The sequence below is a fragment of the Aphis gossypii genome, chromosome 2 (assembly GCF_020184175.1).
Source record: "Aphis gossypii isolate Hap1 chromosome 2, ASM2018417v2, whole genome shotgun sequence".
Taxonomy (NCBI): Eukaryota; Metazoa; Arthropoda; class Insecta; order Hemiptera; family Aphididae; genus Aphis; species Aphis gossypii.
Genome location: NC_065531.1, coordinates 73,684,436 through 73,699,299, shown reverse-complemented (window position 1 = coordinate 73,699,299; position 14,864 = coordinate 73,684,436). Strand labels below are relative to the sequence as shown.

The window sequence follows — 14,864 nt, the reverse complement described above, 5'->3', positions numbered from 1 at the left end:
ATTTCGACGATTAAATAAGTATAATATTAATAAGAAGTTTAAAAAAAAAAGTCGGCACAAATACTGTGTCGGAGGGGATGATTATTAGTATAATATAATATGAAATCATTATCAATAAGATATGAAGTACTCATTAAATTAGGTTGATAATAATGACTTATAATTATGTATTATTCAGTTTATTAACTTATAATTTTCATATAATCTGTTAGTTATTACTACTAGTACCTACATATAGTCAAAATCCAAAAAAAAAAAATATGTTTATATATGAAATATTAAATTAAAATTAAAACTAATATTCTTAGCATCAAGACCTAATTTATATTTTTAGCAATATACTATTATTTATATGTCACTTAAAAAATTATAAACGAACAACAAAATGCGAACTTACAATTACTTTCAAATTTTCAATAATGACTATTATTATTATTAAATATTATTAGTAAATAGAAAATATGTCAGTAAAACGGTTATAGGTGGTAAAACCTAGTTATTTTATGATATAATAAAATTACAAAGATAATCAAGCACATGTGCACACGTGCATAATAGATATACTTTCGATGACACTACACAAAGGTCTCATTTTGGTAGTTAACATATACTCATATTAATTTTCGTTCGATAGATCACATACTAAACGAACTACTAGAAATGAACAAAACTGGCAAGTAGTAGTACATAATAAAATTATAATATAAAGTCCAAAACTCCAAATAATAATTTACGGTACCGAGTAACATAACTTGGAAAACAATAATTAACTAACCATAACCATATAAAACACACACTGTTTTATACAACACATTATAAATCATGCATTAAAATAGAGCTAACAATAATGCAATTTATACGATCCGTCTTTAGTATTGAACTAGCCAGGCGTGCATGACAATCGTCACACGTCGAGAGTCGAGCGATTGAATTAATACACAGGTTAGGATAAGATATATTATAAGAGATACGAGTAAAAAAAAAATTACTGTCAATGATTCAGGTAGACTCAAATAAAACTGCGCGGATTTACTTAACCTAAGACAGCGGTGATCGTTCACAAAGATAAACCACAACCATAAATTCGCACTGAGATATAAGTAAAAAAAAATGCTTCCGGACATACAAAGCCATATATATGGAATATACACCATTACATACCACGTAGAATTACGCAGTTTGTACACGTAACCCAATTTTAGACGAAAAAGCGAATTGTATTGTATGTGTGTGTGTGTGTGTGTGTGTGTGTGTGTGTGTGTGTGTGTGTGTGTGTGTGTGTGTGTGTGTGTGTGTGTGTGTGTGTGTGTGTGTGTGTGTGTGTGACAATGACGTCGAACCGACAAACCAAAAATAAAATATACAAAAACACTAGATATGTTCAAATGCCTGAAGCTAGGGGTCGACAGAGATCATAACACAACAACGATATTATAGTCGTTATCTCCTCCCTTCGGCCAGCAGCGCCAGCCGACCAGCAACACCCCTGACTAGAAACTATATATACATAATATATTCACCGTGCTACTACCACCACCGTTTATATAACAGTAAACAAAAAAATCGACTTGGCACATCGCAGACGTAAACTTCCGAAAAAAAAACTGTCGTAAACAGGACACGTATATATATAATAGCAGCCAAACAGCCAAAATACAATATAACCCCTACCACGTCAGTCGGGCAGTTAAACGACAGACATGGGTGGCGGAAGCAAAATACACATACATTTTTTGACCTATATAATATAACATTATTATTGTACTTTTATTTTCCATTTCAGAACATTGGAGGAATAAACGTACTACACAACCAAATATTACAACAAGACGTCACATCGAAAATACGAAACGTCTCATCGTCCGTCGACGTCACTACACATTGCATGGAAAGAAGATCTGAACTACGTACTCGGAAAATGATCACGGCGAACGACAAACATATAAATTATAATAATGTGTAATAATAACTATAACATCGTTAACATTTAAATGTGAATCATTTAAAATTCCACTAGCTCATAAAAATAAATAAGATATCAACTGATCAGTAAATATATTTATTTATTATAATTATTATATACATAATAATATATTATATAAACATGCAGCTTTAAAAATAATATAATATTTTTATAAAAACTTTAACTGTATATAAAATTAAGCGATTTGGATCATTTTGCTATAGACAAATTTGTGTTTTTTCTTATCTGTCTGCATTGTTATCATAGTATTAAACTCTATACTCATATGCGTTTATTATATTAACTAATAAGAAAAAATGTTTTGCCCGACATCATATTTTTGGATATTTAACCTACAATTATATTCTATTATGTCTAAGTGTGAATATTGTATTTATATAGGTACTTTTTAAAGTTTGCAACAGTTAATATATAAATATTATGAAGACTATAATAAGTGTATAGTCAAAACCTCTGTCTTAGAAATCACGAAGTTTACATATAGGTACTTATAAACGAAACGCGGAAGTTTTATTGCCGTGACTTGTTTTTTATTTAGTTTTATCACACCGAACAACTAAAACAACGATATATCCATCCACATATAAGTACTTTTTATTTAAGAACTTTTCGACGATAACAATGAAGAACTCACGGGACCAAAACAGATGGTGAAACGACTAGACATTTTGCGTTTGCAGTAAAATTATATGTACAACGATATGAATATATACATTATATAAATGTACACAATGATAAGTTATTACTTATTACGTTCGAGTGTGGTACCCTCGAGTAACTTTTGAAGAATAAATTCATAACGTAGGTACCACTAAAAGTATAATTTATCACCAAGGGACCAAGATGAGGACGAACAAAAAAAAAAAAAAAAAAAAAACAGAATTACCTACACACAGTTGTTGTAGTACAGACGGCCGATATGATACGACATTATATTCACGTATTATCTGTATCAAAAAATACCAGAACCAACAATACACCATACTTTATAATAAATATAATAATATACACAGAAAATATAAGCTCTAAGAGAAATATGTAAATGGGTGGAAAACTAAAATGACCATCGCACAAATTGAATTCGACCAAAATGTAATTAAACGTGTCATCAACGCGTCATATTAACGAACCTATTATTATTATTATTATTTAACACCGAAGGTTTTGAACGGATCTATGCCTTTAACCATACATATATAATATTAATACATCATAATAAATCCCAAAGTGTACACCACGGACTAAATAATTATGGCCGTTAATTGGGCAAAAAGGTCGGAAAGCATTTACATAACATTTGTTTCACGCTTCTGAGAGAGTGTTTCGTTATTAATTAATCGAATTTTTACGCGAGACGAATATTTACATTGTATACAGTATTCAAACTTTAAGTCGTTGAATAATTCATAAATCAAATCCATAACTATAATGTCTAAAATGTTTTCTGCCAAGAAAAATAACCGTGTTTTTAGATTACTTTTTAATTCCGTTTAAAAAATAAGAACCAATATAAAAAATTTGAATAATTAACTTATCTACCAATAAATATAGCCTATCGTCGTGTACTTGTATAAATCAAATAAATCGAGCGAATCATTAAAAAGTGTAAATACCTAAGTACGCAATTTATTTATATTTACAATACATTTTTGGAAATTAAATATTCAGAAATATTTCAGTCGAAAACCCTCAGTAGCCTTGACTATATACATTAAAATCAAAATGTACAACAGCAACGTAACTTAAGAACTACCATAGACAAGATGAATGTATTTTTATATTAAAAACACGAGTATAACAACATTTCATATATTATTTCATTGAAAACGCCATCCTTGGAAAAACTATATAATAGAGAACATAACAATGCTTTCAAATCTGACAGGAGACTATTTTTAAAAAGTATTCTAATGCTAATATATTAGTATTTTTTTTTTTTAACTAATAAACTTTGATAAATTTGATCAATAGATGATCGCTAATCAAATAATACATTTTTATTTAGCATATTTTCGTATTGAGTTCATAATGATTAATGACATATTATAAACTTATAATTAGATATTATAAAAATAGTATACTGTAAATTAACGAATTTAGTTTTGTGTAATTGTACATGAACGGGTTACTCAAACCCACTTGAGAATAGACATTAATTACATTTTAAAATATATTGTTATAGTACGATTTGTATAAAAGTAAATGTTTTGTTTCATCATTTTATCGATAAAATCCCAACAGTTTTATATTACAAAGATCGTGTATTTTCTATAAAATATAAATGTATAATATATTTAAAATCAAACAAACTTGATATACTACTTAATACAGATAAAAGAAAAACATAAACAAACTTTAATACACTTTTACGCTACTACCTTGATTATCAATATTATAGAAATATAATATACAAAAGTATTCATCATATAATATACAAACAACGTAACTGTACAAACACGACTGTCAAAACTAAAAACATATTTCCGGGACGCCTACTGCAAATCAATATCCATTTCATTTTTAGTTGAAAGAATATGTATAGAATACGGATATAATTTATATTATATAAACCACAGCGAAGTGAACGATGTACATTGTACACACATTATAATGTACACACGCACACATAAGTAGGTACTTTGTTCATTAAACCAACTGTACCTAAAGTAAGTATAACGCAACAGTGATGGTATACACAGCGCAACAGTGAAGTTTCCTGCCATGACAATGGGTGAACACACACGAGCACACATTTATCGAGAATAATATGTAAATTGTTAACACATTAGACTTGCCCATATACTCAACAAATGCATACACAAAATACTAACACAAAACGGATACGCGATTTTGCATTACGCGCAATATTACCAACGATGCGGAATGCGAAAAAAGTTTCACGTTATGGTTCCGTTCAAAATTTCCCTTTGCCACTGACACACCCTAAATATTATAGACACGCAATTCTCATATAGACCAATAACGAAATTATAATGTCGATTCTAATTATATTGCATAGTATATTGTATTGATATAATTACGAATGCGGTATAAGTATACAGGTATATTAATATATGGGGTAATTTGTTAGTTTTGTCGTGACTCACACTTCTCTGAGTGACATATTTAATAAAAAAAACAATGTTAGTCACATTATTTTTTTTTTTTTTGTATGTATATAATATATAAACATAGATGAATTAATAATAATTAAAAACGTAAAACACCGAGAGTAATAAAATTCAAAAACGATACACGTTATAAAATAGTGATCGTACGAGTTTGGGTAGATACTACAAAATAATAATATTATGTTCATCCTTCAACACCATCATATTTTTTTTAACATGTAAAACGAGTTCAATGATTTATGATGTAGAATTATATAGTTGTATGAAAGTACTTAGGTTACGTTTTTTTTTTCAGAACCATTACTTCACAGCGTGAACATACATGAAAGTTGGAACGGCTGATATATAGGTATATATATATTAAAAAACGAAGTTTTATAAGGAAACTTTGCCAACATGGTGGATATAAATTCTACGTGACGAGACATTGAAAATGGAAACAGTCTGGAAACAAAAACATGATAATCGACTTAAAACCTTGGTTGTTTTCAGACTGGTAGTAATAAAAACGAATCTTATTATAATAAAAGATTAGATGTAAAAAACAAAATAGAATTAATTGTTACCCTTACCCTACTGAAATATGTTTTAAATTAACTAAAGCTAGCTATCAATTTTATAATAATTCATTACATACCTAAGTTTAATTATTTTGAACATAAATATTGAACCACTTAAATAATTGATTTTTATAACAAATATTTAATATAATTAAAGTAATATTTAAAATTTTCATATATAAATTAAAAAACTTTTTTTTAAATCCCTAACTTTTAGTTCTTAATTATTCATCAGTTTTTTGCTTGATTTTAAATTTAGTTTTTTATAGTATCAAAATACATTAAAACATTACTTTTAATTGCTTATGTAATCTGGAAAATATCATTAAAAAATATTTATATATAAAAAATAATATAATAATATAACATCTTCGTTGATCATGTGCAGATATTAAATTTATTGAATATGGTTAGAGGCTAAAAGAAGAATAACATAAATTGAATCAAAAGTTAAAAGAAAAAACTTCTACCACATATAGTACATTTATAGGTACATTTACCTACAATCCCATGCGATTTTTCCATTGCCTTATACCTATCATATCACAAAGATTCCCCCTAATATATAGCCATTATTAGATTTCGTTTGTACTGCAACATTATATGTATTTTATTCGATTAATCGAACAATAGGACTCCAAAAAGCTATTTTGATTGCAAGCCAAAAAATAGAAACTCAATAGAAACGAAAATGCCATTAACGATATAATGTTACGCGGGTCTCATGACTTTACGCAATATTCTTGTTATCAAATATTGAAATATACATTTGGTAACATTACTCACCATTAAAATATATCTTTTAAAAACAGTACTATACATTATATATATATTTATAATCATAATTATATTTTCAGTACATCAATAGTTATTTACATAGTGTTCGTGTGAAAACACTCCAAAAATGTTATAGTTCATTACTGCACAATTTTCACCAATGTAATAGTAAGTAAATAAATATACTTAGCAATACTATATTCTACAAGGTGATATTATTTATATAAAATGCTCATACCTCCAAACAATTATTTTGTTCCTAATTCATCGATGATAAACAAATTTCTATAGGCACACTCGTTTTTTCTGATATTTACTCAAATCTTTGAATTCATATTCTTAGAAAAAAATACTAATACTCAATAATAACGTATAATGAACAATATTTAAAATATTTTATTATTTTATTAAAGATATTTAAAGTTTAATGGAGCGATATAATCCTATTATCCCTTCCTACCACCCCATTTCCTTCCCACATGAACAATTAGTTATAATTTAAAAATAAAAGCAACATTGATTCAACGTTCTAAACTGATATAATATATATAATACATAGCCTGGGTTCATGGGTTTCTTGTAAATGTTTTTATTTAGTTTAAATGATATTTAAGATTTAGGTTTCCGGTTAAAATCATCATTAAAAATTTATAATAAATATTACAAAAACAAATAGTAAAAGTTTAATATTTGTTATGATCTTTGCACTTCAAACTAAATTCAAATAAATTCAAAATTAACTAAGAAACCGAACGTCCTACTTTTAATAGTGTATTATACACCTAATGTAAATTATAATCTATAATTATATAAAAACATACAGGATTTGTATTCTTCATCAAACAATATAAATCTTGAGTCACAAAATAAATGTATTATGATATTTTAATGACATTAGAAACTAAAAAAATGTAAAACTAAATGTTTTACTTTCAGCAGATAGGTATACTAAATACAGGTAGGTAGATATAATAATGTTAATATCATGTAAAACATATTATTTATCATTTTTTCACCCTACACTAATTACGAAATTTTATTATGTTACATCAAGTTTATAAGTATAAAATGATGTATCATATAATTTTGTCTAAAACGTGAAAGTTTGGGCTAACACGTAAATAATATTATGAACATTCTAGTAAATAATATAACTAAAAAATTTAAATTAAAATAGTGTTAATATAAAATATTGGTTCTAACGTGATTCAATTTACAAAAATAATTTCTTTTAAAAATATATTTGAAATAATTAAATAAATTGATTATTTCAGAATTCCTTTATTAGCAATAGGTACATCATTCGAAAAACCAATTTTTCCGCTTTTGATTTATTAGTCAACCATTATATTGTATAACTAATACAATAGCTTACAATAGTTTTTTCTACCTTTTCGTATCATGTCTACATGCGATACCTCAATAAGTTTTAAATTGCAATAAATGTGTTTACCGTTACATGATGTTTTCATATCTTATGAACAATATTGGAATACTGAATTACACGAACACTCAAACTTTAAGCTTATTAGTGACAAATAAGTAGATATTAAAATGCTTTATAATTAAGCTGATTCTAAATTAATTAAATAATCCATATTCTTCACACTGAAATAAACTGTTTTTATAAAATACGATTAAATAATTTGGAGATATTGCATAAATAATAAATATTATTATAAATTGATACATAATTCCTGGATTTAAAAATAAATACATTATATGAATAAAACGTCTATCTAAGTTACCTAAAAGAATCGCAATTTATTGTATAACTTTAAAATATACTATATCATCAAGTGTAAGTAAATTGAAAACACGATTATCGTACATTTATAAAAAATAATTTTAATTTATTATGTCTTAAGAAATAAATAACAACAATTCTGATAAAAGTATTAACTTTTTGAGATAAGGATTTATTCATACAGTATTTTCTTTATTACTTTACAATATCCAGATTTAACAAAAATTTAAATTTAAAATACTACAGCTATGCATTTTTAGACCCTCAAACAAGTACATTGAAGTTAATGAAATCGTCATGATAAAAATAATGGTTAAAAACAAATTCAACGTTCCTCGGAATTTAACCTGATGGTAATTTTAGCGCATAATTTACTACTTCTTGCAAGTCCGAATAGAACACATATTTTTTCGATTTTAAATAACACACAACGAATTATTGAATCGAACGATGATTAAATTGAATATAATATTTTATTTTATCATTTAAATAAATTATATATTGTATTAAGATTTAAAGACATTTAAAAGAAATATTATGTAAAATGACTACGTTTTATTATTTTTTTTTATACATATTTATAGTAAAGACAAAAATATATCAATACTATTTTCACGGACATATACTCAACTTAAATCCCGTAGTTCTCAAAAAAATAAAATGAAATTCAATAACAGGAAAAAAATTCCACTCGTCTTCTTAAGGCAAAACAGTACTTAGGTTTTTAAAGTCTCTTTACAGAGATGAATTGTTTTTGTAAAATACAATTTAAAAAATAAAAATAAAAATATAGAGAATTGTTTTCTCTTTAAATTTGTTTCATACACAGTTCACGTTTATTTTCCATATTACACAAACTCTATCTGTAGTAGACCCTCGAGTCTAAACGAGTTAAACCTAGTACATGCTCAGTCCCGAAGTTTCATTGTAGAATAATATACTACTCGGGTTTCGTCAATTAAATTACAATTAAAGCTACGACGTGATCAATCTAAATTGCGAGACATTTGCAACGGTAAATTAAAATACACCGAGAAAATGATATTTAAGATAGCATGATATAGATTTCAATGAAAATCATATTACACAAATAGTTACACTTACTTCATTAACGCAAATGAGTTTAACATATGAATCGTAAAGATATTACATAGTTATGAATTATGATAGTAAAAAATAAACAACTCGAATAGTCAAAAAAATATTTCGGAAAAATAAGTATTTGTAAGTATACAAAACACATATACATGGATTTGGCGAGATAATTCTCAAGATTGTAATACCTACGTGAATAAAAATCAAAAGGATGAATAGAGGATTTCCTTCTAACATATATTATCGTCACTACAAACCCCTAGAGCGACCCATATTTTTATTTAACACGTAATACAATTTCTATAAGCCCTTTTGTGAACAATGTTGAGTGCACAGACAACAACTCCTTTAAACCACCTTCGTTTGGTTATTTCGGCTTTTGTAAGACAACAAATAAATGGAATTCTACTCAAGAAACACAAATGTGTATTCAACTAAATCAGTTATGGTCATATACTCCTATATTAGTTATAAACATTTAAGTAAATAGCATGCATGATAAACAACAAGGTATTCAATTAAAAACAATAAAATGAATAAAAACGAAATTATTAGAAATTATTACAATCAATTAAAATAAACGAAAATGAATACAATTACCTATCAATTAACAATAATTCAGTGTAATGAAAATACTTATATAGTTTTTATAATTATTACTCATTTATTAGCAACTAATTTCCAATCACTGAATAGAAAATGACTGGCCTTTTAAGATTTAAAAGTATTAAACTTTGCATAACTTAACAAAAAACGCTGTCAGTGCATTAGTGTTTTACCTTACGTAACTATCCTGATTACTCTTTTTAATAAGATCGATGAAAATTAATCAATTGATAATGAGAAAATACCTAAATAAATTATTTCATAATTTAATATAAAGTTACATTTAAAGTATTTATAACTTAACTTATTATATATTTATTACAACAAATGTATTTCTTTTAAAAGTTAAGTTTTATTGACAAACGATACACAATTCTATAAATTAAATGCCATACCACTAGCATGTTTATTTTTTCTTAACAATAATAGTTATATTATGCATATATATGATTTAAATGTTATAATGATACGAATACCATTTTCTTTTAATTCTTTTGAATTGAAAATAGAAAATTAAGTATAAAAATATACATACATAATCACGATTCAATAAAACTATTAAGCTTTTAAAATTTAAAAAAATACTATACCACCTAAGAGCACTTCACATTCCTTATTTCGTAGGCGGAAATTTGTATATGACCAAAGACCAATCATATTTAAAATAAAAAATTAATTAATTATTTTAATAAAAACTAAATAAAATTTATAAAACACGATTTAAAGTTAACACACGGGTAGCGTTATGCTGGAACGCCCAATATATTAAGTATGACTGGTGGATTGGCGAGTTGCCCATCAAAATTGTATACGAGAGACCCTTAAAAGCGGTGGCGCTATCTTCACAAAAAAAAATAACACTATGAGATCTAACCAAAATGGAATTTAAATGTGGTCCAATTATTAAAATGGAAATAATTTAAACATTTTACATTTTAAATACATTATTTCTGTAATAAATAAATTAAATATCAATATTAAATTTGTATGTTTTAATACGCTACATGGTTAAATCAATATCTTACTTAAACAACAATAAAATAATTTTTTTAAATAAATTATGTATAAAACTATTAACGCTCAAATAAACGATCATATTTAACATAAGTAGGTATATTGTATAAGAATGTAGAATTGAAATCATAAGTAACAATAATTGTAATATAGGAATTACGAAATTAACACGAAAATAAATATAAATATGATCATTTATCACAAATTCAAAATATACATTTTGTTTTTATTATTATTTCTTATAAATATTTGTTGAAAAATCATTTGAAATGTAAACATAAATCAATATTAATTAGTACTAAAGCTAGAATTTAATTCCTTTAGTTCAAATACATTAGTTGATGGATGACGTCGATGATTTAACTCATACTAAATTTAATTAATTGAATAGAACAATTTTTATTTGAATATTTTTAAATATGCTATACATGTATTCATGTACATTTCTATGTATTTGAAATACATACATAATTTCATACTTAAGTTTTTAAGTGTTAACATGAAAACTAATATGAGATCGTATTTATTTTATGAAGTTCTGTAATTATTATTTTATTTATCGTACACAATACAATTTATAGACTAATATGGCTGGCTGTTTCGAGTGAACAACTATCCAACTATGGTTCTTAAAAAATTAATTTACTAATCCTTATTACGACCAGTGTTCGCCGTGTAGACAATAATATTTTAAAATTAATGGGTGACAATTATTAGTTTAACATTTATAATAGTATAAAAACAAAAAATGAAGGTTTTTAAAAATAAAATGCATAGACTACCATTTTATTGCATATAAAACCTACCCTTGCTCGTCATATTAATGTTTCGCTAAGTATATTGTAATTTATAATAAGTAAATAAATCAATCAAATTCTAAAAATTATATTAAATTAATGGCTCAGTAGATAGCTATAACATTTACCTATATATAATCTTCATAGAAATATAACATAATTAAACTTAGAACATTAGATGAATTCGTCATTAAATGATTCCATTATATTGACACTATAATTATATCCTAAAAACTTCAAAACAATGTCACTTTTATGTTTTATCGATTTCAGCGTTTTGAACCTCGTAAATAAATTATATGGACTACTTCGAATAATTCAAACGGGCGATTTTTAATTTGATTATCAATTTTCAAACGGCCTTCGCGTGTCGACCACACTATCTTGGCTAAGTATCATTGTAATCTGCTTTTGTAACTAAATTACGAGTATAATACATGTGCCATTCAAATATATATAATACATAAATACTGTATTTAATATTTATGTTATTGTTTTTTTACGTATCTAATGAAAAAAGGCAACCCCTTAATTTATTTTGAATCAATAAAAGAATCTGCCAAACATCATCGTAAAAACCAAAGTATTCTTATATAAGTGTGTATTATGTTAATATAAATTTGTATGTAACTAAACAAAAAAGTAAAAATAAGAATAGGAATTAAAAATTAAAAATTAAAAACTATTAACTTTAAAAATATATAAGTACCTGATAAATCATGTTTTTTAATGATGCAATCAATTTAATGGACACTTATAACAACACGTCTGATGTTAGATTCAGAGCCGTATTATATAAGAGAAACCACATCATGAAATGATTTCACATTTGAGTCATTAGGTTTACACGGAAATTAGTTAAGTTAAAAAATACATTAGATTGTATTAGTACTTTATTCATTCACTGAAAATCATTATATATTTTTACTATACCAAAAAAAAAAAAAAATTAATGTGTACATATTATTATAATCTATATAGAATCTGCTTATATTTTTTTCAGTCAATTTATAATAATATACCTACAAAAATAAATAATTTAAGTTAAAAGAGTATATAAAAATTTTATATTTCTCTTTTATATCTACATAATAAATGTATTAAGTTTTAACCTTGTATTAAGTTATTATTGACAATTCAACACAGATGGTACGTAATATAATTAATTTCCCAGAAAACAAAACCCCTATACCCTTACAATATTAGGAAGATGTTGGAGGTTCAATTTACATTTTAAATTAAATTATCAAAACTACCTATTCATTAGCCAAAAAAAAATATATTACATTGAAATGTATAAGGCACGTTTGTAAATAATATTTTATATAATTATAAATAAAAATAAACGATATTAATTGAATACATAAGTAGTTAATGCATATAGGTATAACTATAATAACTAATTATTCTCAATTACAGTAAATTAATATTATCCATTTTTATTCCACAAACATTTAAATATTTATATAACTTTTAACTAGCATATATAGAACTCAAACATATTTTCGATAAATCTATATAACATTTGGTAGGTACTAATATACAATTTTACGTGAAATAACGTAATTTTGTTCATCTCTAAGCTATAGTTATATATTTTATATGTTTTATCTCTAAGCCATACAGCAATAAAATAATATATTGAAAAAGCGAGTGAATAAGTGGCTCCACTAAAAAAAATATAAGATTTAGGTCATCAGAAACCTATATAAGGCTTCATAGAAAAATACATTAATTATTGGGATGCCAACTCTTCAATACCAAATGTAAAAATTTTATATTTTTGTATAAATAATAATTTATATAAATGTATAAATAATTAGACCAATAAGGTCTTCATTTTGATTAAAAAGCTTATCTCTACAAGATTAGAAATTTAAATTTTTATGTGAACACAAATACGTTTTAAAAATATTCTTAATCAACTTTTATATAACGACGGTCCATTTCTATAACTACATATTTAAGTCCCTCCAATATGAAAAAAACTACATCTTAATTAACATTATAATTTATTTTAATTGTGATTTTATTTATTGGTTATTTTTTTCAGATAAAATTATTATAATTATATTACCTATCTCAAAAACAATTCATTTTTGAAAAAAATTGTAATTTATCCATGTATTTAATTTTCATATTTTAAAACACTGTTGACAATAGACAACAATTACTGCGTTTAAAAAAGTACTATTCATCAACATCAAGAGACAATACATAGTATATACAGTATACACATTGGGATATTCATAACTGTCATCAATCCCCATTAATCATAAGCCGGAAAATTACGTAGGTAGTATATTATTATACATTGCATTGTTTATAATCAACATAACTAAAAAACAAACTGTTATACATTATATCATTTACATAGCATAAAACTATACATTTAGCCAATTGATTTCGTCATACATATTATAATAATACGATAAATGATTATGAAATAATACGATATGGAAGTTTTAAACACGCAACTACGCCAACACTGAAACGTACCAATAATGCCTATACAACACGCCGTGTTCATACTGGTAATAAAAATTATGTGACTCAGGTGATTTGAAGTTTATACCTAAGCTAGAAATTTTAATTTTAGTTAAAAATAATTAAAAACTACAGTTTTTACAAATAAAATTTTTTATAATGAATCTCTTGTATAATTTAATTAAGCGATAACCGTAAAAATATTATTCATCAAAATTATTTATTTTAGCCTCTTAAGTAATAAAAAATATGATAAATAATTTAATATGGATCTCAATTAATATATGATACCTATAGGATCTAACAAATAATCAAAAATTAAACGATACTGTTATGTAGATGTACTAGTATATTAATAAATAATAACCAATCATCGAAGAAAACAATGTCATATTTGTAAATAAATTACAAAATCTTACTCAATTTTTTATTTTTATCATTTAGCGAATTGGTTACCTTCTGCAAAAAAAAAAATTGTATTTTTATTATTTGATATTAATATACTTGATGTTTTTTATTTATATATATATATTTAATTAAAAGTAATTAAAATATTATAACAAATAATACGGCTGATTTACAAAAATTACGAAATTTAAACATAATTAGATACCTTGGATAATTTGGATTTTTAATCATACAAATTTAAAATAAAGTTTCAAATTA

At 25.0% G+C, this 14,864-nt stretch overlaps 1 protein-coding gene across 7 annotated transcripts in view; it reads right to left on the bottom strand.

Annotated features, from left to right (window-relative positions):
* The window catches only part of LOC114127018 (afadin), a 66,063-nt gene that overhangs the window by 16,240 nt on the left and 34,959 nt on the right, over window positions 1–14,864 (bottom strand). Inside the window, exon 1 of one of the 7 annotated variants that reach the window (XM_050202213.1) lies at window positions 10,491–10,637. The exons of 5 other annotated variants lie outside the window; for them this stretch is intronic. In XM_050202213.1, coding sequence (XP_050058170.1) covers window positions 10,491–10,557 — 67 coding nt within the window. In that variant the 5' untranslated portion in view covers window positions 10,558–10,637. Of the gene's footprint in view, window positions 1–10,490; window positions 10,638–14,864 lie in introns of those variants that run through there. One more of the 7 variants, XM_050202214.1, reaches the window with a different exon arrangement.